Here is a 25201-nt window from a genome sequence, read left to right as displayed (position 1 = left end):
TCATCGAAATTGGAGAAACTAGAAATATAACAGATTTTAAACAAGAGGGATGCATGGGAAGTGGGGACTTATACATAAAAGCAATGAAGAATGATGTGAAAAGGGGACGTCCAATTAACTTCACTTGTTCTTCATTGGGAAGCTGTTATTGTAATCTGACCAATTCATGGAGACACATGGCAGCTTTACAGTGTCAGCTTACCTTACTGACTTTCACCTGTCTACTGATTTTATGTTCTATTTATCTCATAACTTAGCTGTAAACTGAACTCAAACTGAGTGCTATGTTAAAATCACCTATGTATGTCTTCTCCCAACTCTTTTAACATCTAATTGAAACATTCACAAAAATCACTTAATTCCTTCTTAAAAATAAGTCATGATGAAAATAAAAGTGTCTCATAATTTGTATTGGAACAATAATCTCAGCAATTATATCAGCACCAGTATCCAGAAGCACAATGAATTAGATGAATGAAAGACTGTCTGTGAAGTATTTTGACACTGTACTCTTGGTTCATTTGTTTGGGTGGCACACTGGCATAGAGGTTAGCACAAACCAGGTTCAATTCCCAACCATATAATCATATAACAATTACAGCACGGAAACAGGCCATCTCGGCCCTTTTAGTCCGTGCCGAACGCTTACTCTCACCTAGTCCCACTGACCCACACTCAGCCCGTAACCCTCCATTCCTTTCCTGTCCATATACCTATCCAATTTTTTTTTAAATAACAAAATCGAACCTGCCCCTACCACTTCAACTGGAAGCTCATTCCACACTGCTACCACTCTGAGCAAAGAAGTTCCCCCTCGTGTTACCCTTAAACTTTTGTCCCTTAGCCATAGCCTGTAAGGAGTTTGTACGTTCTCCCATGACCACGTGGGTTTCCTCGGGGTGCTTCGGTTTGGTTTCCTCCCACAGTCCAAAAGACATGTCATTGTAAATTGTCCCGTGGTTAGGCTAGGGTTAAATCGGAGGTTGCTGGGCGATGCAGCTTGAAGGGCTTATTCCATATCTCAATCAGTCAATCACTTAATTTCCAGCTGTGCCTAGCCAAAAATGCCAGGAGAATAGTTTATTTTGGGATGATCATCCTCACAGATGCCAGTGCAAACACAAAGGAACAGACAACATTGCAGCTGTAGTACTGAAGACTTCTTGTCAGAACCACTTAATCTTTTAAAAAGATTTTTTATTAGAAACATAGAAAACCTACAGCACAATACAGGTCCTTCAGCCCACAATGTTGTGCTGAACATGTACCTACTTTAGAAGTTACCTAGGGTTACCCATAGCCCTCTATTATTATGAGTTAGGTTTAAAGAATTGAGGGGCAGCACTGCACGTCATGTGCCAAATTTTATGTGTGCTATCTTGGGTTCACCATCTCGTTCTACACATTCACAGATGTATGGCCAGATTCTGTTCTGATCTATACAATTTTGCAGATGATATCAGTGTAGTAGTGGGGTGTGTCTCAAATAATGATAACTTACAGAGTTCAGGAAGGAGTTAGCCTGGAGACAGTGTCAAGACAAGGAGTTAGCCTGGAGACATAGTGTCGAGACAACCCTCAATGACAGTAATACTAAAAACTTGGTGATCGACTTCTGGGAGGGTGTTAGTGCAGTGCACACTCTCCTGTTTACATCAATGATGTTCAGGTCAAGACGGTTTTGAGCTTCAAACTCCTAGGAGAGAACATCACCAATAACCTGTGCTGGTCCAACCACATGGATGGTGGCTAAGAAGGCTTCCCAACTCCTCTACTTCCTCAGGAGGCTGAAGAAATTTGGCACATCCACTTTGACCCTCACCACTTTTTAATCGATGGACCACAGAATGCAGCCCATCCAGATACTGATTCTTATTCAGCAGGCCACCTGCGTTCCACCTGGTGGCCTGCTGTGTTCCACCAGCATTTTGTATGTGTTGCTTGAATTCCCAGCATCTGCAGATTTCCTTGTGTTTACTGATTCTTATTGCTACCTCAGTAAAACAGTCAGAGTAGTCAAAGGCCCCAGCCACTCTGGACATTCTCTCTTCTCTGCCATCCCACGGCACAGATGTGTGCCTGAAAATAGGTACCAGCAGGCTCAAGACAGCTTCTACCCCCTTCTATAAGATTATCAAATGGTTCCCTAAAGCACTAGATGGACTCTTGATCTCACAATCTCCCTCATTATGGCCTTGCCATCTGATAGCACTACACTTACTCTGTACCGTAACACTTTATACTGCTTTCTATTGGTGTTTTACTTTGTACTACCTCAAGGCACTGATGTAATGAAATGATCCGTATGGATTGTATGCAAGACAAGTTTTTCACTGTACCTTGATACTTGCGACACTAATAAACCCACTTACTCCCGTACCTCCAGACTCTTAATCTCTACCACCAAGGAGGGTCGAACAGCAGGCACATGGGAACATCACCAGGTTCCCTTTCAAGCAGCACACCAAATAGACTTGGGAACATAGCAGCATTTGTTGTGCTAGATCCTGCAATTCCTTACCCAAATGCACAGATGAAGCACCTTCAGAAAAATGACTGCTGTCATTCCAGAAGGCGGCTAGACACCACTTTCTCAAGGGCATCACAATAACTGATGCCTTTGCCAACGATGCCCACATCCCAACTCATGAATAAATGAAATACGAACATTATCCTGTCATCAATTCTAAATATGGCATGCTTCGGAAATAATTGATGACAAAGTCTATTATATAAGAACCAGAACTGCTAGACTGGGTAACAGCTTCTTCCCTCAGGTTGTCAGCCTAATGAATACCCTGCCACTACCGAGGCCTCTTCACTGGGACAGCAAGCTACTTCCATTACTGCTTATGACATGTATTTTTAATTATATTTCGTTCATTCATTTATATTGTAATATTTTGGTCTATGTGTTGTATGTGGCGTATGTTCTGTGGGTGCACCATGATCCAGAGGAACATTGTTTCCTTTGCTTGTATTAGTACAGTCAAGTGACAATAAACTTAAACTTGAGCTTGAAGGATTGATAAAAGAAAAAGGAAGGCATGCGACTGGTACAGACAATTGCAATCTGGTGAGTCTTGTGAGAATTGTAGAGCAGAGACTAAGAAAGGAATTAGGAGGGCAAAGAGGAGCCAAGACATATCCTTGGCAAGTTAGATTAAGAAGAATCCCAAAATATTCTGTAAGTATATCAGGAGCTGGAGGGTAGCGAGTTCCCTTAGAGACCAAGTGGCAATCTTTGTGTGGAACCAGGGATATGAATGAGGATTTAATGAATTCTTCTCATTGGTAGTCAACAGTCATCATAGGCCAAAGGCTTATTCCAGTGTTGTACTGTTTTACGTTCTATGGGTGATGGTGAGTTCAAGGAGGGTATGTTGATATTTTGCAGTATTCAGTGTTAGATGTTTTAGAATACACAAGGGATGATCAGTCCACAGGGCCACGAGATCTATCCTAGAATGCCAGAGTGAGACACTGCAGCCCCAATAGAGATATTTGCATTTTTTTTTAGCCACAGTTGAGATGGCAGAATATTGGAGGGTGGTTAATGCTGTGCATGGAACTACAATATTATGGCCATTACTGAAACTTGGTTGAAAGAGGGGTAGGAATGGGTGATTAATATACCAGGTTTTTGAAGTTTTAGAAAAGATAGAGGCGGAGGTTAAAGGGGTGGGGGAAGAGTTGCACTACCAATCTGGGACAATATTACATCTGCACTCAGGAAACATAATGGAGCAGTCAGACTGAGTCTGTTTGGGAACTCAGGAATAGGAAGGGTGCAATCACACTGTTGGGATCGTACTAGAGGCCCCCTAATAGCCACCAGGACATTGGGGAACAAATATGTAATTAGGTTAAGGGAATGTGTAAAAATAATTGAGTTGTTTATCATGGGGGAATTTCAATTTCCCCAATATAAACTGGGACCTTCTTAGTTTATGGGGTTTAGAAAGGGCTGAATTTGATAAGAGTATCCAGGAAGGTTTCTTAATTCAATATGTGGATCATCCAGCAAGAGGAGAGGCAGTACTGCACGTGGAGTTGTGTAATCAGCCTGGCCAGCTGACTGACCTTTCAATGGGTGAAAAGTTAGGGAACAGTGACCACAACTTCTTAATTTACAGGATAGGTATAGATAAGGATAGGTGTGGTCGTTGTGGGAGAGTTTTAAGTTGAAGAGGGGCAAATTAGGAGGGCATTAGGCAGGAACCAAGAAGCACTAATTGGGAACACCTTTTCTCTGGGAAGTCCCAATCAGACATGTGGAGGTTGCTTAAAGATCATTTGCAGAGTACAGGTAAAGAATGTTCCTGTTAGAAGGAAGGACAGAAATGGAAAGATGACAGAACCGTTGAGGTCCAGAAAGCTGATGGATAAAAGAGGAAAAGTATGTAAAGTTTTGTAAGTTAGGATTAAACAAAGCACATGAGGAGTACAAAACAGTCATTAAAGAACTAAAGAAAGAAATTAGGAAGCCAGGAAGGGCCATGAAAAGTAGGATTTAGGTGAATTCCAAAGTATCCTATAAATACAAGAGGATATCTAGGTTGAGAATGGGACCACTCAAGGATAAAGACAGGAACATTTACTTGGATGTAGAGAAAGTAAGTGAGGTACTTAATGAGTACTTTGCTTCAGTGTTTACCAAGGGAAACAATATGGAGGACCAGGAGATCACTGCTGAGTGTATAAATACATTTGGGTGTTTAGGTGTCAAGGAGGAGGAAATGTTGGGCCTCCTAATGAGTATTAAGGTGGATAAATCCCCAGGGCCAGATAGGATTTACCGTGGGTTATTAATGGAGACAAGTAATGAGATTTCTGGACCCTTGACCAGTATCTTTGTGTCCCAGAGCACAGGTGAGTGGCTGATGTTGTATCTCTATTTAAGAAGGAAACAAGGGAAAATCCTGGGAACTCTCAACTAGTGAGTCTCGTGTCAGATGCAGGGAAATTGCTGGAGAAAATTCTTAGGGATAGAAAGCATGAGCATTTGGAAACCCGTGACCTAACTAGGGAGAGCCAGCATAGCTTTGTGCGTGCAGGTTGTTCCTTACCAACAACTAAGATTTTTTGACAAGGTTATGAGAGAGATTGATGAGGGTAGGGCAGTAGATGTTGTCTACGTGGTTTTTAGTAAGGCATTTGACAATGTCCCTCATGGGAGACTGATCCATAAGATTAAGATGTATGGGGCCCATGACAAATTGGCTGTTGGATTCAGAACTGACTTGCTCATGGAAGGCAGAGGGTGGTTGAAGAGACTTATTTGAGCTGGAGATCTGTAATTAGTAGAGTTCCACTGTGTTGGAACCTCAGCTCTTTGTGATGTATATAAATAACCTGGATGAAATGTGGATGGGTGGGTTAGTAAGTTTGTGGATGATACCAAGATTAGTGGAGTTGTAGACAGTGTAGAAGACTTAACAATGTTGCTGAGCAGAGAGATCTTAGGATTCAAGTTAATATTTCCTTGAAAGGGGCTGCACAGGTCGATAAGGTGGTTAAGAAGGATTGTGGAATGCTTGCTTTTATTAGTCAAGGCACTGAGTTCAAAAGTCAGAAGGTTATGTTGCAACTTTATAAAGCTCTGGTTAGGTCACATTTGTCGTATTGCATACAGTTCTGGTTGCCCAATCTCGAAAGGATGTCGAGGCTTTGGAGAGGGTGCAAAAGAGGTTTACCAGGATGCTGCCTGGTTTAGAGTATATGTGCTATCATGAGAGGCTGAATAAACTTGGGTTGTTTTCTCTTGATCGATGGGAGGCTGAAGGGAGATTTACAGGTTTACAAGATTAAGACAGGCATAGGTAGAGTGGACAGAGAGTATGTTTCCCAGGGTTGAAATGTCTAATACCAGAAGGCATGCATTGAAGGTGGGAGGGCGTAGGTTCAGGGGGGATGTGAGGAGTACGTTTTTAACTCAGAAAGTGGTAGATCCTGGAATGCGCTGCCTGGTACGGTGGTAGTGGCAAATACATTAGAGGCTTTTAAGCGATGTTTGGATAGGCACACAGATGTAAACAAGATGGAGGGATATGGGCACAGTGTAGAAGGGATTAGTGTTTGGGTTGCAGCTTAGTATTTTTGACTAAATCTGTAAAATTCCCCTTCATCCAGTGTTTCTGAGCCTTGCCATACTTGTCTTTCTTTCTCACAGGAGTATGCCGAACCTGAATTCTGAACAGCTCACTGTGACTCCCACATGTCAGACGTGGACTTACCAATAAGGGCTACTCCCAATCTACTCTCCACAGTTTTAGCCTAATCCAGTTATAATTAACCTTCTCCCATTTAAAATAAAACACTTTCACCCAAAGACCATAAGACATAGGAGCAGAATTAGGCTATTCCATCATGGCTGATCCCGGATCCCACTCATGCCTTCTCACCATAACTTTTGATGCCTTGACCAATCAAGAAACTATCAATTTTCACTTTAAATATACCCATGCTCTTCGCCTCCACAGCTGTCTGTGGCAGAGCATTCCACAGATCCACTACTCACTGGCTAAAAAAAAATCCTCCTTACTTCCATTCTAAAGGGTCGCCCCTCAATTTTGTGGCTGTGCCCTCTAGTTCTGGACACCCCACCATCTTCTCCACATCCTTTCAACATTTGGTAGTTTTCAATGAGATCCCCCTGCAATCTTCTAAATTCCAGTGAGTACAAGCCCAGTGTGTTGTCATTGGAGTGAATACAGGCCTAGTGTGTTGTCATTGTCCAGATAGTGTGTTGTCCAGAAGAGGTTCACGAGGATGATTGCGAGAATGAACGGGCTAACTTATAAGGAGCGTTTGGCAGCTTTGGGCTCGTACTCACTGGGGGGATCTCACTGAACCCTACTGAATGTTGAAAGCACTAGATAGCAAGGTTGAGTGGGATCCAGGATCAGCCATAATGGAATAGTGAAGCAGACTCAATGGGCTGAATGGCCTAATTCTGCTCTAGGTCTTAAAGTCTAAAGCTGCTAAACGCTCATATGTTAACCCCTTCATTCCCGGAATCATCATTGTGAACCTCCTCTGGACTCTCTCCAGTGACAACACATCCTTTCTGAGATATGGGGCCCAAAGCTGTTGACAATACTCCAAATGCAGCCTGACTAGTGTCTTATAAAGCCTCAGCATTATCTCCTTGTTTTTATATTTTATTCCCTAAGTCCCTTTGCAACTACAATGGTTGAACTTTCTCCCTATTTAGATAATAGTCTGCACTTTTATTCCTTTTACCAAAATGCATTATCATACATTTACCAACACTGTAATCTATCTGCCACTTTTTTGCTGATTCTTCCAATTTGTCTAAGTCCTTTTGCACTCGCATTGCTTCCTCAGCACTACCTAACCCTCCAGCTATCTTTGTATCATCCGCAAACTGTGCCACAAAGCCATCGATTCCATTATCTAAATCATTGACAAATAATGTGAAAAGTAGTGGTCCTAATACTGAACCCTGAGGAACACTAGTCACTGGCAGCCAACCAGAAAAGGCCCATTTTATTCTTCTCACTGCCTTCTGCCTGTCAGCCATTCCTCTATCCATTCCAGTATCTTTCCTGTAACACCATAGGATTTTATCTTGTTAAACAACCTCAAGTGTGGCACCTTATCAAATGCCTTCTCAAAATCTAAGTAAATGACATCCACTGCCTCTCCTTTCTCCTGCTTGTTACTTCCTTGAAGAACTCTAACAGATTTGTCAGCAAGATTTCCCTTTACAGAAACCATGCTGACTTTGATTTATTTTATCATTAGTTTCCAAGTACACTGAAACTTTGTCATTAATAATGGACTCCAACACTTTCCCAACCGCTGAGGTTAGGCTAACTGGCCTATAATTCCCCTTCTTTTACCTTCCTCCCTTCTTAAAGAGTGGGGCGATATTTGTAATTTTCCAGTTCTCCGGAATCATGCCACAATCAAGTGATTCTTCATGACTAATGCATCCGTTATGTCTTCAGCAACTTTTCTCAGGACTCTGGGATGTAGTCCACTTAACAAGGGCTGATTTATTTTCCCTCTCAACCTCATTTGCTTGCCTTCTCCCTGTAACATTTCACACCCATACTAATCAAGAACCTATCAAATTCTGCTTTAAATATACCAAATGACCTGGCATCCACAGATGTCTGTGGCAATGAGTTCCACAGATTCACCACCCTCTGGCTGAAGAAATTCCTCATCATCTCTGTTCTAAAAGGGTAGTCTTCAAATGTGAGCTTGTGTCCAAAGGTGCTAGATACACTCCAATTAGTGGATACATCTTCCCCACATCCACTCTGTCCAGGCTTTACAATATTTGGTAGGTTTCAGTGAGATTTACCCTTATTCTTGTAAATGTCAGCGAGTACAGAGCCATCAAATGCTCCCATATGTCAACTCTCTCATTCACAGGATCATTCTCATAAGCCTCCTTTGGACCCTCTCCAGCTCATAGTTTCTTAAATATGGGGCCCAGAACTATAATCAGAATATTCCATATGCAGTCTGACCAGTGCCTTATAAAGCCTCAGTCTTACACCCTTGTTTTCATAGTCTAATCATAGATTAGTAGGTTACAGATGACATCAAAACTTGTGGTGCTGTGAATGATGAGGAAGTTGGTATAAAGCCACAAGAGGATATCATCAGATGGAAAGTTGAGCTGAGTATCGGCAGATGGAATTTAGTCTCGAGTGCAAGGTGATGCATTTTATGGAAGTCAAATAGGTATAAAGATAAATTTTAGCCTGCTAAGGAATGCTGATGAACAAAGAATTTGGATTAAAATTGCCAGCTCACTGAAAATGGCAATAAAGGTAGATAGGGTTGTGTAGAAGGTACACAGCATACTTCTGAAACACAAGATGTACAAACAAGCTGGATGAACTCAGCAGGTCGGGCAGCATCTGTTGAAAGAAGCAGTCAACGTTTCGGGTCGAGACCTTTCATCAGGACTAAAGAAGGAGGGGGGCAGGGGCCCTATAAAGAAGGTGGAGGGAGGGTGAAAATCCAATCAGAGGAAAGATCAAGGGGAGGGGGAGGGGAAGCAGGGAGGGGATAGGCAGGAGAGGTGAAGAAGGAATCTAAGGGGAAAGCACTATGGGTAGTAGAAGAAGGCAGAGTCATGAGAGGTGATAGGCAGCTAGAAGAGGAGACAGAGTGAAGGTGGGATGGGGGAAGGGAGAGGGAGGGAATTACCGGAAGTTGGAGAACTCAATGTTCATACCAAGGGGCTGGAGACTACCCAGACAATATATGAGGTGTTGCTCCTCCAACCTGAGTTTGGCCTCATCATGGGAGTAGAGGAGGCCATGTATGGACATATCCGAATGGGAACATGAAGGAGAGTTGAAGTGAGTGGCAACCAGGAGATCCTGTCTGTTGTGGTGGGCAGAGCGTAGGTGAAACACAAAATGTATGAATTGGGACTTCATGTTGCAATTTTACAAAACTCTGGTTAGATTATCAGAATATTTTTGCACAGAAAATGGTCGATATCTGGAGCTTCCTGTCATGGAAGGTGGCAGAATCATTTACAAGGCATTTAGGTTGGCACTTAAATAGGCAAGGCATGACTGGAAAGTGGACAAGCTGGAATAGTGTAAGTGGCAAAATGTTCAGCATGGCTGTGATGAGCAAATGGGCCTGTTCCTGTACGACTCAGTAAGTCCAAGACCAGCAGCTGGATGCTTCTGTTGTAAGAGGAATTAGTTCCAGTTTAGACTCCTTGGGTTTGAACTGTAGGGTGATTTGATTTTATAGTATCAGAGAATGGTTACAGAATAGTAAACCTAACATACTGCCATTTCCATTTGGTTTCATACAAGAAAAATCTACTACTGCCTGTGTCGAGTGGTTTCACCTTACATTGTTCTTGGTTGTTTTAGCAATCCTCTTTATCCTGTATTTACTGGTTATATACCCTGCTGTTAATGAGTACAACTTCTTTCCACCTACTCCATCTATATGCTTTATGATTTTAGGTCTCTTCACATTACAACCTTCCCTGCTCCAGGGAGAACAATTTTTAGGATAATTTCAGTAAGTCTTTTCTGCTGTCTCTCTAAAGTGTTTCCTAAAATCTGCTCTGTCAATTTTAGTCCCACTTTAAAGCCATGTTGATTTATTTTAATTAGGCTCTTCCAATCCAGACATTCCTCAAGTTTTTGCCTGATAACCAATTGATTACTAAACAGAGAATGAAGGAAAGTAAGTCTATTTAGACAGATTGGTGCCCTTTTTGAACAGGGGTTCAACCACTATAATTGGTCATTTTTGACCTCATAAGTCTTTGACATTGTAATTTAAAGGGCTGTAGATCATTCATCTCAAACTTGGCTACCACAGAAATTTGACTCCACCTCACATCTGCTAACACAACAAACTGTCATTTTAAACAATATCACAATCCCAGTGCAGACTAGGGTCAAGAAAGGCTATATTGCTACCCCAACACTTTCCTCAACTGTATGATAATAGGTGATTTTAACTTTCCACATATTGACTGAGAGTCCCTTAGTGCAAAATGTCTAGATGGGATAGAGTTTGTCAAATGTGTTCAGGAAAGTTTCCTTAATCGGTACACAGAAGTCCCAACTAGAGCGAGTGTGATACCAAATCTCCTACTAGGGAATAAGACACACACAAAATACTGGAGGAACTCAGCAGGCCAGGCAGCATCTATGGAAAAAAAGGCCAAATCTCTTCGTCAAGACTGGAGAAAAAAAAGCTGAGGAATAGATTTAAAAGGTGGGGGGGGGGGAGAGAGAGAAACAGGTAAATAGGTGAAACTTGGAGGGGGAGGGATGAAGTAAAGAGCTGGGAAGTTGGTGAAAGAGTCAGAAGGCCATGGAAGAAAGAAAATGGAGGGAGGAGCACCAGAGGGAACCGATGGGTAGGCAAGGAGATAAAGTGAGGGAGGGAAAAGTTGGGAAATGGTGAAGGTGGGGGGTTGTTGGGAGGCATTATCAGAAGTTTGAGAAATCGATGTTCATGCCATCAGGTTGGAAGCTATGCAAACAGAATATATGGTATTGTTCCTCCAACCTCGGCACAATAGTGGAGGAGGCCATGGATAGACATATAGAAATGGGAAGTGGAATTAAAATGGGTGGCCACTGAGAGATTCTGCTTGTTCTGGTGGATGGAGCATAAATACTTGGCGAAACGGTCTCCTAATCTACGTTAGGTCTCTACGTTATACAGGAGGCCACACCAGGAACACTGAACACAGTATATGACCCCAACAGACTCACAGGTGAAATGTCACCTCACCTGGAAGGACTGTTTAGGGCCCTGAATGGTAGTGAGGGAGGAGCTGTAGGGGCAGGTGTAGCACTTGTTCTGCTTGCAAGGATAAAAAGATAAGTGCCAAGAGGGATATCAGTGGGAGGGATGATTGGACAACGGAGTCACGTAGGGAGTGATCCCTGCGGAAAGCAGTAAGTGTGTGGATAGGTGAGGAGGGAGGGAAAGCTGTGCTTGGTGGTGGGATCCTGTTGGACGTGGTGGAGATTTCAGAGAAATATGTGCTGGACGTGGAGGCTGGTGGCATGGTAGGTGAGGACAAGAGCAACCCTATGTGTTCTCCTATTAGGGAATGAGACAAGGCAGGTGATAGAAGTTTGTGAAGGGGGATTGTTTGCACCTAGTGATCACAATCTCATTAGTTTCAAGGTGATTATGGAAAAAATGTCAGGTCCGCAGGTTGAGACTGTAAACTGAAAGGCCAATGCTGATGGCATTAGAAATGATCTGGCAAAAATGGATGCTTCTGGCAAAGGTGCATTTGGTAAGTGGGAGACTTCGAAAGTAAAACTTTGAGAGTACAAACCTTATGTGTTCCTGTCAGAATAAAAGGCAAGATTAACAAGTTTAGGGAACCTTGGTTTTTACAAAATATTGAGGCTCTGCTTAAGAAAAAGGAGGTGCATGGCAGGTATAAGCAAGTAGGAACAAATGAGGTACTTATGGAGTATAAAAAATGCACCAGAACACTTAAGAAAGAAATCAGGAGGGCTAAAAGAAGGCATGAGGTTGCTCCAGCAGACAAGATGAAGGAGAATCGGAAGGGATTGTACACATATGTTAAGAGCAAAAGGATTATAAAATTGACCCTCTGAAAGATCAGAATGGTAATCTATGCATGGAGCCAAAAGAGATGGGGGAGATGTTAAGTGTATTTTTTTGCATCTATATTTACTCAGGAGATGGACACAGAGTCTACAGAAATGAGGCAAAGCAGCATTGACTTCATGTACTCTGTACAAATTACAGAGGAGGTGGTGTTTGCTGTCTTGAGGCAGATTAGGGTAGACAAGGTGTTCCCTCAGATCCTGTGCAGAAATTGTTGGGGCCCTAGCAGAGCTATCTAAGACATCCTTAGCAACAGGTGAGGTACAGGAGGATTGGAGGACAGCTATCGTTCTTCCACTGTTTAAGAAAGGCTCTAAAAATAAACCAGGAAATTATAGGTCACTGAGCCTGTCATCAGTAGTGGAAAAGTTACTGGAAGGTATTCTAAGAGACTACATATATGAGTATTTGGAAAGACATGGATTGATTAGGGATAGTCAGCATGGCTTTTTGTGTGGTAGGTCACACCTCATCAATGGTATAGAGCAAGCATTCTCAACCTGGGTCCATGGATTCCCTGCTTAATGGTATTCATCCATGGCATAACAAAGGTTGGGAACTCTTGTTATAGAGTTTTTCGAGGAAGTTACCATGAAAATTGATGAAGACAAGTCAGTGGATGTTGTCAGCAAGGCAGCTGACAAGGTCCTGCATGGAAGATTGATTAAGAAGATTCAGTCGCTCAGCATTCAAGATGAGGTAGTATACTGGATTAGACATTAGCTTTGTGGAAGATGCCAGGGAGTGGTGGTAGAGGGTTGCCTCTCTGACTGGAGGTCTGTGATTAGTGGAGTGCCGCAGGGATCGGTGCTGCATCTGTTGTTTGTCATTTATATCAATGATCTGGATGACAATGTGGTTAACTGGATCAGCATATTTGCAGATGAAATCAAGATTTGGGGGTGTAATAGACAATCAAAGGTTGCAACAAGATCTGGGCCAGCTGGAAAAATGGGCTGAAAAATCGCAGATGGAATTTAACGCAGACAAGTGTGAGGTGTCTTACACAGTGAACGGTAGGGCATTTTGTGTAGTAGAACAAAGGGATCTGGGACTACTGTACAGGTCCATAATTCATTGAAAATTGCGTCATTGGAAGATAGGGTCATAAAGAAAGCTTGGGACGTTGACTTCCATAGATCAAATTACTGAGTACAGAAGATAGGATGTTATGTTGAAGTTTTATAAGACATTGGTGAGGCTTAATTTGGAGTACTGTGTGCAGATTTCTTTAGGTTAGTTGTAAACAAAGGCTGAAAGAATACAGAGAAAATTTACAAGAATGCTGCTAGGACTGAAGGACCTGAATTACAAGTAAAGATTGAATAGGCTAGAACTTTATTCCCTGGAATGTAGAAAATTAAGGGAAGATTTGATAGAGGGTATAGATTGGGTACACGCAAGCAGGCTTTTTCACTGACTTTGTGTGAGACTGCAACTAGAGGTCACAGATTAAGGATGAAAGGTGACACGTTTAAGGGGAACATGAGGGGGAACCTTTTTAGCCGGAGGTGGTGAGAGTGTGTGAAGCGAGCTGCTAGTGCAAGTGGTGAACACAATTTCAATTTTAATGTTTAAGGGAAGTTTGGATCAGTACATAGATCAAAGGGGTTTAGAGGGCTATGGTCTGGGTGCAGGTTGATGGGACTAGGCAGTTTGAATGGTTTGGGGTGGACTAGATGGGCCAAAGGGCCTATTTCTGTGTTGTAGTTTTCTATGACTCTATGCAACTCACCAAGCTTTCCACTTTACTGAAGATTCTAATAGAATAGAAAACCATACAACCGACATAGCCTCCACTCTAGAACCAAGAATATTACATCCTTAACCATCAACCTATCATCACAAATCAGGCTTGTGTGAGTGTACACTGGAAGATCAAGCTTCCAGTTATGATCAAGTTTGCAGATGACATGAAAATGGCTGGTGTTATAGTGAGGAGAACTGTCTTAGGCTACAGCATAACATTCATTCATTAGAAATTTGGGCGGAGCAATGATAGATGAAGTTTACTCCTGATAAGTGCAAGCCAATGTATTTTGGGGTGTCACAGAAGTGTAGGACATAAATAGTAAACTAAAGGAATGATGTGATTGTCCTGGAGAGGGTACCGGGATTGGAGCATTTCAGTTATAGGGAGGAACTGGATTAAATCAAATTCTTGAACCAGGTTCCCTGCTCTCTCATGACAAGTGATTACTAGGAGAATAGATGAAGCCATTCAAGAACACTTTCAAAATCTCTTTGAAAAAAATATAACCTTCTCACCCCCTTCAAAATGGAGAAGGAAAACTTGGTATTTGCATAAACTTGAATCTCATCAATAGGAATTCAGCGAAACTCAGCGAAAAGGGTGTAAGAAGTGCATCACTTCACAAACTACCCACCCACCTCTCGCACTCCTCCTTTCCTCGGCAGAGTCAGGCCCATTAGATTAGCCCTATGAGCTACCTCAGAACCCACTGAACTAGCGTGGAGAGAAGTCATCCTTAATCCTGAGGAACTGCTGAGAAAAGAAGCAGAAGGATAAAAATAATAAATAAGCAATAATATTTCCAATCTACTAGTCACTTCCAGGATAAAGATCAGCCAGGATAGTGTGTTGTGTGACTTTTTAAATATTTATCCAAGAGGGCAAAGTAATCTTAAGTTTCATGTCATCCAAAGACCAGAGCATTGTCATTTACCAATACCCTGTACAGTGCTGATCGCTTGAATTCATGGCTTTGACTTATTACGAGCTCTCTATTAATCTCTCATTCTGATCTCTATCTGATTTACGATTCATTCTATTCCTCTTACAGCTCCCTTAGACCTATTCTGTTTCAGAAGGAGCCATTGCCAGTTGCATCACTCAATCTCTCTTGACCTTCATCCCATCCTTTCCTCTCTCTACTCCTGCCTCTCCTCTTCTTCAACTTAATATTAGTTTTAATTAGAACTATTTCCCTGTTCTGATTAAGGCCATAAACCTGAAATATTAACTCTGTTTCTACCTCCACAGATAATGCCGCATTTACTTTAGCATTTCCTGGTTTTGTTCCAATCAAACATCTGGCTGTCAAATGGGAGATGAGGGCAGCTGATGTTTAAACTACTGATTCAGCAGGATGTTGAAGGTGTGGCTACAAGTTCAAGAACTGGCTTTACCTAATTTACTTGGCAACTGCTGTTTGAAAGCTGTGTTTTCTGAGCTGGCCTGATGTGACCGTGCTGTAGTTGAATGACTCTTCTCGGCTTTTGCAGTGTTGTTTTCCTGATTCAAGAGCCGCCCAGCCTTCCTGGATTCCTTCTTCTGCCTTCCAGACTTGGCTGGACGAGCCAACATTCTCACCACACGACGAAAAGAGGTCAGCACTTGAATAGCACCTTGCTTGATCTTTTCTTCTTGACCTTCCACACTACCAAACTCATCAGTAGAAGAAATTTTGTACAAAGGCAGCACATGAAGCTGTTCATCCTCTGGAATTTGGCCAATAACTCGATTGTCCTCTTTGGTAAGTGTGCAAACCTAAGTATACCAATAAAAGAGAATTTATTCAATATATATTTTTCAATAAATTAGCTGAACTTAAATCATGCAAGGCACATATGCAAAAAGAATCTGGGTTTCACAGTGGAAAAGTCTGACAGTATCCCTCCATACACCTCCCATCCATGTACCTGTCCAAGTTTTTCTTAAATGTTAAAAGTGAGCCCGCATTTACCACTTCATCTGGCAGCTCGTTCCACACTCTCACCACTCTCTGTGTTAAGAAGCCCCCCCCCCCAATGTTCCCTTTAAACCTTTCCCCATTCACCCTTAATCCAAGTCCTCTCTTTTTTTTCTCCCCCTAGCTTCAGTGGAAAAAGTCTGCTTACATTCACTCTATCTATACCCATCATAATTTTATACACCTCTATCAAATTTCCCCTCATTCTTCTACGCTCCAGGGAATAAAGTCCCAACCTATTCAACCTTTCTCTGTAACTCAGTTTCTCAAGTCCCAGCAACATCCTTGTAAACCTCCTCTGCACTCTTTCAACCTTATTAATATCCTTCCTGTAATTCGGTGACCAAAACTGCACACAATACTCCAAATTTGGCCTCACCAATGCCTTATACAACCTCACCATTACATTCCAACTCTTATACTCAATACTTTGATTTAAGGCCAATGTACCAAAAGCTCTCTTTACTACCCTATCTACCTGTGACGCCACATTTAGGGAATTTTGTATCTATATTCCAAGATCCCTCTGTTCTACTGCACTCCTCAGTGCCCTACCATTTACCTTGTATGTTCTACCTTGGTTTTTCCTTCCAAAGTGCAATATCTCACACTTGTCTGTATTAAACTCCATCTGCCATTTTTCAGTCCATTTTTCCAGTTGGTCCAAATCCCTCTGCAAGCTTTGAAAATCTTCCTCACTGTCCACTACACCTCCAGTCTTTGTATCATCAGCAAATTTGCTGATCCAATTTACCACATTATCATCCAGATCATTCTGTTGCAGCTTCTATGAGATTACATGACAAGGAACTTTGGTTTTATATATTTTTTGCACAAGTAGATTCAAATGAGTTCATACAATTGAAACAACCACAAAATTTAACAACATGGCAGAGTTCTGATCAATGATAACACAGCAACAATTTAGGTAACTCTGCTCTGGGGGAAGTTGTAGCATTTGTTACCTTCCTCATAACAGCACTGGCAAGCAGTAGAAAATATCGATTAGAAATTATTTACATCCTCCTTTAACATTCTCTCTCCTGAAAACATCCTCGTCTGTAACATCAATAATAACTAGTATTTATAGAGCACTCTTAAATACAACAAAACACTTCACAGTTGCTCTATCAGAGATAGCCTGACACATTAGATTTCTGAGGAATCATTAAAGAGAAGGGTAGGAATGAGCATCAGAGGAGGAAAGATCTTTGACGAGTTTTATGGAAGAGATTTCAGAGTTTAAGACAGATGCATCAATGCTGGAACAACTGAACTGAAGGATGCTGCAGACATTGCTTGACTGGGAACCAGCGGTAGTTAGCAAGAACAGGAATAACTGATGAAGAGAAAATTATGTAAACTAGTGCTCCAGTACGATAGGGAGGACAGCCAGGAATATGTTGTACAGTCAGCTTAAAATGCCAAGTTTAATTAAATGCACATTTGGGATTTCGGTACACTGGAACTGAGCATTGTGACAAAGGTACAGACTGGCTATCCTAACAGAGTTGAGGCATAGTTCATTACTAGGGCACATTATTCCCAGTTTGTGTGTGGACTGGCTCAGTTTCACACAGATGCCAGGCAATGAGTCAAAATCTCTGCCTTAGGAATATGGACCAGAGACAATGTTTCTGAGATAGCCAAATACTTAGTCGGTCAAAATTTCTACCAATACAGTATAATAGGGAACAAATTAAGGCAGGTCTTTGAAGACATGGGCATGTGGAGAGGTGTGGGCGTGTGGAATGCAGAATAGTATATGGCCTGGAGCAATGTAGATGTCTGGATATTGAATGTACTTCACTTGGTACAGAAGGTTGCACAAGTGCAGATGTTTGGATTGCAGTCTGTGTTTAGACAGATCCCAGTGTCCGAATAGGTGCAGATGTCTGAACTGTTGCCAATGTTTATCTTTATCCATTTATCTGATGGTGCATATATTTATGTTGGTAGGGGTATTTGTGTTGCTGCAAGTTTTAAGAGTAGGCAAATTGATTATTGGTGCAGATGACTGGTTGCTGGTGACTGTGTTGTGTGTTGCTGATGATATTTGTATTAGTGTGGGAGTTTGGCTAATGCAGATTATCTGAAGTGGTGCCAGTTATTGTCTCAGTTGGGTATTTGTCCTTATTGAAAGTTTTGGGCTGCTGTAGGTGCTTTTGTTGGTGCAGGGGACACGGATGACTAGCTTGTTGTTGGTGACTGCTGGGGCAGGAAGTTACGTCCATTCTAGCTGTTTTGATTATTGCAGATTTTTGGATTGATGCCGGAGTTAAGACTGGTGTAGGTGTCTGAACTGGCAGAGTCCATGCTACCATCAAACACCCATTTACACTAATCCCACACAAACACATTCCCATCCTCTTCCCAAGTACATCCACACACCCAGGGAGAATTACAGAGGCTGCTCCCTGCTCTTTTGGAATTTGGGAGGGAAGTGGAGCACTGGAAGAAACATCCGCAAAGGAAGAATGTCACGGTAGCCTGGTGGTTAGTGTGATGATATTACAACTCAGGGTGTTCCAGAGTTTGGAATTCAATTACAGTGCTGTTCTGCAAGGAGTATCCCTATGCCCTCCCTGTGGAAGGCGTGATTTTTCTCCTCGTTCTTCGGTTTCTGCCCACAGACCAAAGAAGTACTGAGTAAGTTAGCTGGTCATTGTAAATTGTCCTGTGATTAGGTTAGGGTCAGGGCGGCAGGACTCAAAGGGTCAGAAAGGCCTACTTCCCGCTGTGTCACTGTTGGGTAAGATGCGGGTGAAAGTGCTGGTTTTGCTGAAGATGTTTGTGTCAGTAAAGGTGCTCAACATGCTACAAGGTAATTGCAGATGATTCAGTGATGGGAAAATGATCAAATTGGATCTGGCTGATTCATCTCTTTGTTCAATAATGATGCAGCTGATTGGTTTCATAAATGTTCGCATTACATGATGGTAAACTGAATGTGCCAGGTTTGATTGCAAGCCAATGAATTGCATGTGAACATTGTAGGAGGTCTCCTATAGTCAAGAGCAGGATTAGTACATACCACAGTGCTACCGTTCTGCATGTTATGCAAATCTCTGTGAGCATGGGCACAAAAATCAACACAAGCAGTCACTCCTGAGAATGGGTGGCCCTCTGCTTGGCCAAGACGACAATCTGGTGCTCGCTGTTCGAATTCCACCTACAAATTTTAAAAAATCAAGCATTAGTCTTCAGCAATTAAACACTATTACATAGAGTGAAACTTCCCCGCCATAGTTCCATTTGTAATTCTCCATGGTTATATTGGCTGGTAGCAACATCAGCAATACGTCGCACAAGAGGTGGTGTGGAACAGTAAAAGTGACTTTCATTATGGCCTGGAATTGACGATATTCTTATTTCAGAAAGACAGACAAGTTTGTTTTCATTGATCCAGCTACAAGTTTCTATAAATGCACAACTCTGAATTCACTGGAGCATGTGCCAATTAGAACACATTGCCTTTCATTAAACTGGGAATGAGTTGCTTAAAAAATCCAGAATCCTGAAGCTCCTGCTCAGGAATGTGCCTCTACTTTTTGGCTCCACTGATACGTATGTACATAAGGTCCTTCTGGTGCTTTAAGTGGGACATTACACTGTGGGAGGGAGCTGGCCATTTGATATCGCTCCTTCTTCAGCAATTGAAAGCAGTAATCACCAGCAACTATGAAAGCACAATTAGACTGGAACACCAACATAATTTCCGGTAGAAGAAGGTATTGAATAAGGTACCAAATTAAACCAATTAATCTGTGGTCTGAGACTGGATAGACCTAATATGACGGGCACTTTAAGCAATTAGGTTTTCTCTCTGCTATAAATGTAGACTCAGCCAATCCAGACAACCAGATTTTTTTCTTTTCTAAGCTACATTTCTACCATTTTTGTTGTGTGAAAAAGTTAATAAACTTACAGGTCAAAGTAGGAAAATGACATAGAAATCAAGTTATTATTTTATTGCGATTTCCAAAAACAAAAGTTGACCATAGGTAAGCAGCGCAAATTTCAGACGATTATTGTGGTCAGATACAGAAACTCTTAAAACTGCCTGACGAGAGAAGACAGTACAGCTTTCAACTGCTCCCTAGAGATCTGTCTTTGCCCCCACCTGTCTCATTTATCTCATTCACACACTGTGCTTTGGCAACGTCTGAAATCAAAGCATTATTTTTCACTCCTGCACCAATGACCCCACATCTACCTCACCCACCTTCCAACTGCTGCTCTCCGATTTGTCGAATTGTTTAACTACAATTTTCCTGGAAATCCTGGCTGCTAGGTGTTGTATTTGGTCCCCACTAAAAACCATTCAGAAGAAATTAATTCCAACCTTCACCCAGCTCTCACTGAGACTCAACCAAACTGTTCATAACCTTATTATATCTGAGCCACCGATTTCATCCTCTGTGGCAATTTCAGAGTCTGTTCCTGCCTCAGCTCATTAGCTGCTGAAACAATCATCCACTTGTTCTCTACCTCTATTCCAATGCACCCCTGGCTTGCTCTCTATTTCTACCTATACACTTGAAGTCACTGAAAACACCACTTAATTCCAAGATGCTCCAATCATTCGTCATCCCTGGATTTGCTGACCTATGCTGTCTCCTGGATAAGGATTGTCTCATTTTTAGAATTCCCTTTGTTTGCAAATCCCTTCACAGTCTCGCCCCTTCATGCATTCTTTTTAATTTACTCTGGCTCTGTAACCTTCTAAGTATATTGGCGTTCCACATTGTTCAACTCAGAAGAAACTTTTCCTCCAGTTCCTAACTTTCCTGCTTCAACCAAAATTTTGATAATTTGACTCTACTGTCTCCTCTGGCAGCAGGTTGGAGAAATCAACCACTCTCTGTGTATGCAACTTAACCTTCAGATCGCCTTTAAAAAAAGATTCCTTCCCCTTACCTTATTCCTGTTATAAAGAACTGCCTTGGATCATCTCTCAGCCTCTCATTCCAGGTTAAACAAACCCAACCTACCTAGTCTCTCTGTATCTACTCAATTCTAGCCAATATCCAAATGAATCTCCTCTGCACTCTCATCACAGCAACTGTAGTAGTGTGACAATCAGAACTCCACACAATACTCCAAGTGTGGTCTAACAAGATTTTTGTAAAGTTGCAACACAAGGTAACCACTTGAATACTCTAAGACCCAGTCTGTGCAGTTAAGCATACTATACGATTTCTTCATTGCCCTATCTACTTATGTTGCCCACGCTCATGGAACAATGGACTTGAACCCCAAGGTCACTCTTTTCACCAACATTCATTACTATTCATTGCATGCCCTAACTTACACCTTCAACATTCTTAAAACAAAGTCAAAGACACGCATGAAGAATGAATCTAAGGATTTTATGCCAATACATTGCCCAATTTTAGCAGATTGTTGTTTATGTGAATTAAGCCTCAAGTGCCATCCAGTCTCATGTATCAAGTTCTTATACCTGCCTCTCCCATAGCTGAGAACTTACCCTGTTTAACGACCCTACAAACTTCTTGGTCAGCTGACCATGATGTCTTCCAGGTTATTGATTCCAAATTGGCGTATACAGAAACACAACACTTACAAAAAGCTGTAGAGTTTGCACCAATGTCTCTAAGGTCTGCCAATTTCATAAGTTATTAGAAAATCAGTTATGTCTGGAAAATTTGTAAGTTACGATGTGTCTAAGTGACTTTTCATGATTCTAAATTCAATACCTCCTTTGACTGCAGCACTGGGCGTTCCAGCTACCAAAACCAATTCCAGCAGTCAATCCATTCCATGATGTCATTACTTACCTGGCTTTAATGGAACCATATTTTATTGGCTCATCTTAGAAACATAGAAAACCTACAGCACAATACAGGTCCTTCAGCCCATGATGCTGTGTCGAACATGTACTTACTTTACAAATTACCTAGGGTTATCCATAGCCCTCTATTCTTCTAAGCTTCATGTACCTATCCAGGAATCTCTTAAAAGATCCTATCATATCCGCCTCCACCACTGTCGACAGCAGCCCATTCCACGCACTCACCACTCTCTGCATAAAAATCTTGCCCCTGACATCTCCTCTGTACCTACTTCCAAGCACCTTAAAACTATATCCTCTCATGTTAGTCATTTCAGCCCTGGGAAACAGCCTCTGACTACTGACGTGATCAATGCCTCTCATCATCTTATACACCTCTGTCAGGTCACCTCTCATCCTCCTTTGCTCCAAGGAGAAAGGCCGAGTTCACTCAACCTATTCTCATAAGGCATGCTCCCCAATTCAGGCAAAATCCTTGTAAATCTCCTCTGCACCATTTCTATCGTTTTCACATCCTTCCTGCAGTGAGGCGACCAGAACTGAGCACAGTACTCCAAGTGGGGTCTGACCAGGTCCTATAAAGCTGTAACATTACCTCTCGGCTCTTAAACTCAATCCCACAGTTGATGAAGGCCAATGCACCATATGCCTTCTTAATCACACAGTCAACCTGCCCAGCAGCTTTGAGTGTCCTATGGACTCAGACCCCAAGATCCCTCTGATCCTCCACACTGCCAAGAGTCTTACCATTAATACTATATTCTGCCATCATACTTCATGTGCCACTTCTCAGCCCAGTTTTGCATTCTATCGATGTCCAGCTGTAACCTTTGACAGCCCTCCACACTATCCACAACACTCCCAACCTTTTTGTCATCAGCAAATTTACTAACTCAACCCTCCACTTCGTCATCCAGATCATTTGAAAAAATTATGAAGAAAAGGGGTCCCAGAACAGATCCCTGAGGCACCCCACTGGTGACCGACCTCTATGACCCATCTACAACCACTCTTTGCCTTCTGTGGGCAAGCCAATTCTGAATCCTGTATTCTGGTCTTGTATCAATAATATTACTGACTGCACGAGACCATATGGAATCATTTTAATATTACAATTAAAATCATTCTCATTCTATGCTTTTGGCAGAAACTCAAAAAGAGGTTGTATGGAAGTCTGCAACTACACAGGCCACGCAAGCAATCATCCACTTCACAATGGTGCAGCAGGGGTCAGTTGATCCTGTTCACAGTTTAAGCAGGAGTGCCAAGGAACAGCAGAACAGATGGCCGGAAACGCCATTTAATAATTACACAGTTGTCCCATATTCCTAAGAACATGTTGCCAGGCACCTTGACTGCTGTAGAACTATTGCAGCAGATCCAGGTCCTTGCATAGACTTGAGTTTCTTCTGGCTATGACCAACCTGTCAAAGTACTTCATCACAGTAGATGTGAGTGCCACTGGGGAGGCTGTTCATCCTGTTCTTCTTGGGGACTAGTATGACTGATGCCTTTTTGAAGCAGGTGAGAGATTGAAGATGTCAATGAGCACTCCTGCTAGTCGGTTGGCACAGGTTTTCAGAGCCCTACCAGGAACACTATTGGGGCCTGACATCTTGTAGGGGTTCACCCTCCTGAAAAATATTCTGACGTCTGCCTCTGAGATAGAGGTCATAGGGTTGCCAGATCCTGCAAGGATTCGCAAAAGTGTAGCTTTTCAAAGTGTACATAAAAGGTACAGTACTCATCTGGGACTGAAGCATCTCAGCCATTCACAACGTTACGATTTCGCCTTGGAGGAAGTAGTGGTCTAGAAACCTTGCCAGAGCTGCCTTGTATCCAATTCCATCTCTTACTTCAATCAGAATTGTTTTTTCCAGGTTGTACTTGGACTTCTTGTATAGTTCTGGATTACTAGTTTTGAATGTCAGCAGACTGCAGATCTCCTGGTTGAGCCTTGGTTTTTTGTTTGAGTATGTCCAGTTTGTTCTAGAAGGCACACATTTATCCACACAGGCCTTAATGATGTCGTTGACAACTGTGGCATACTCATTCAGATTTGAAGACAGATCCCTGAACATTGTGCAGTCCTGTAAGTGCTCCTACACATCCTTAACCATCATTTGTGTGCTCACCACTGGTGCTGTGGTCCTCAGTCTCTATCTGTATGCAGGAGTAAATGTACAGAAAGGTGATGGAGCTTGCCACAGTGCAAGTGTTCTTCATGGTGCTGTAACAGTAGTCAAGTGTGTTGGCCCATCTCGTTCCACAGGTGATCAGAGACTTCTTCAAGCTGGCCTTGTTGAAATTGCACAGGGTGATCAGGAAGTTATCAGGGTGATGCTGATCATGGTGCTCTGCTCCTCCAGTACCAGCCTGACAGTAAAATGTACACTGCTACCACAATCATGGCAGAAAACTCAGCAGATGTGAACACTAGATATTCCATGTCATGTGAGCAGGACCGAGATGTCTGTGCACCACAACAAGTTAACATTGAAGCAGACACTGTACCTTTAAGAGACTCCACTCTCCCGTTAATGTGGTGGATGGTGAACTCCTCAGGCTGCAGTGCTGCATCCGAAACAGTACGTGAGCCATATTTCCATGAAGTTCCTGATGTCCCTCTGGTACTTTGGTCTTCAGTTTTACTGTCCAGAGACTGTACGTTTGCCAGCAAGATAGTAGGAAGTGGGGATCCAAGGGCTCTGCATTTCAATCTTACTTGCAAACCAACACACTTTCTGTGTTGCTTTTCTCTTAAAGGGAACTTGCACTCACTCCATGTCTGCAGACCGGGTACTGCCGGTTTTGACGAGGAGATGCATGATGGCTCCTCTGCATCTTTACCTTCCTTCCCCATGTGCTGTATATGCACTTACCTCTGAAGTGCATCTATTGAGTGCAAGGCTTTGCACTATTCAGAATACAATCATAAGCTGAAGGCACAGCAATGGTGCCAACATTTTCTTCTGCTTCTCTGCTTCACCTTGGTCATTAAGATTCTTCTTTAACCTCATGAAAATGCAGCAAAGGTGTTAAAATGGCAGCAGTTGACAGCAACACCACTAATCTAATCACACTGTTGGTTGCAATATTTACCTGCTCTCTTCAACAGCCAGCCAGCAAGGTCACTCAAAGAGAGTAAGGACATTTCTTAAATATGCAGACTGGATCCCACCTAAAATTTTACTCAAAAATCTATTTGAAAATGAAATGGCATTTTGAGTGAAGACCCTTCATCTAGACTGAAAGATAGGGGGAGGTAGCCAGTATAAAGAGATGAAGGGAAGTAACAGAACAAGAGACAGCCTCGTGAATGTGCAGAGAATGGACCTTGTGCAGGCAAAGGGGACTAGTTTAGTTTGGCATTTAATTAGTTCAAAGGACTGCTCCTGTACTGTCCTATATTCTAAGACTTGACAGGTGATAGGTAGATCCAGGTAAGAAGGGTGATAGGCAGACAGTTGCTGGGAAATAATAGTTGGAGGTAACAAAGGGCTGGAGATGGAATCTGATGGTAAATGAAGGTGGAGCATGG

General features: G+C 42.3%; 1 protein-coding gene across 2 annotated transcripts in view; it reads right to left on the bottom strand.

Moving 5' to 3' along the window:
- LOC140713902 (methylcytosine dioxygenase TET2-like) overlaps nucleotides 1-25201 on the bottom strand; it is a 171842-nt gene that overhangs the window by 3950 nt on the left and 142691 nt on the right. For both annotated transcript variants that reach the window (XM_073024564.1, XM_073024574.1), the window contains 2 exons: nucleotides 18880-19017; nucleotides 15283-15643 (listed from right to left, as the gene is read on the bottom strand). In XM_073024564.1, the coding sequence (XP_072880665.1) occupies nucleotides 15283-15643; nucleotides 18880-19017 (499 nt within the window). The remainder of the gene's footprint in view (nucleotides 1-15282; nucleotides 15644-18879; nucleotides 19018-25201) is intronic.

Source organism: Hemitrygon akajei, chromosome 2 (genome assembly GCF_048418815.1).
Source record: "Hemitrygon akajei chromosome 2, sHemAka1.3, whole genome shotgun sequence".
NCBI lineage: Eukaryota > Metazoa > Chordata > Chondrichthyes > Myliobatiformes > Dasyatidae > Hemitrygon > Hemitrygon akajei.
The sequence above is the reverse complement of the archived record's forward strand: the minus strand, read 5'-3'. Positions and strand labels throughout refer to the sequence as shown.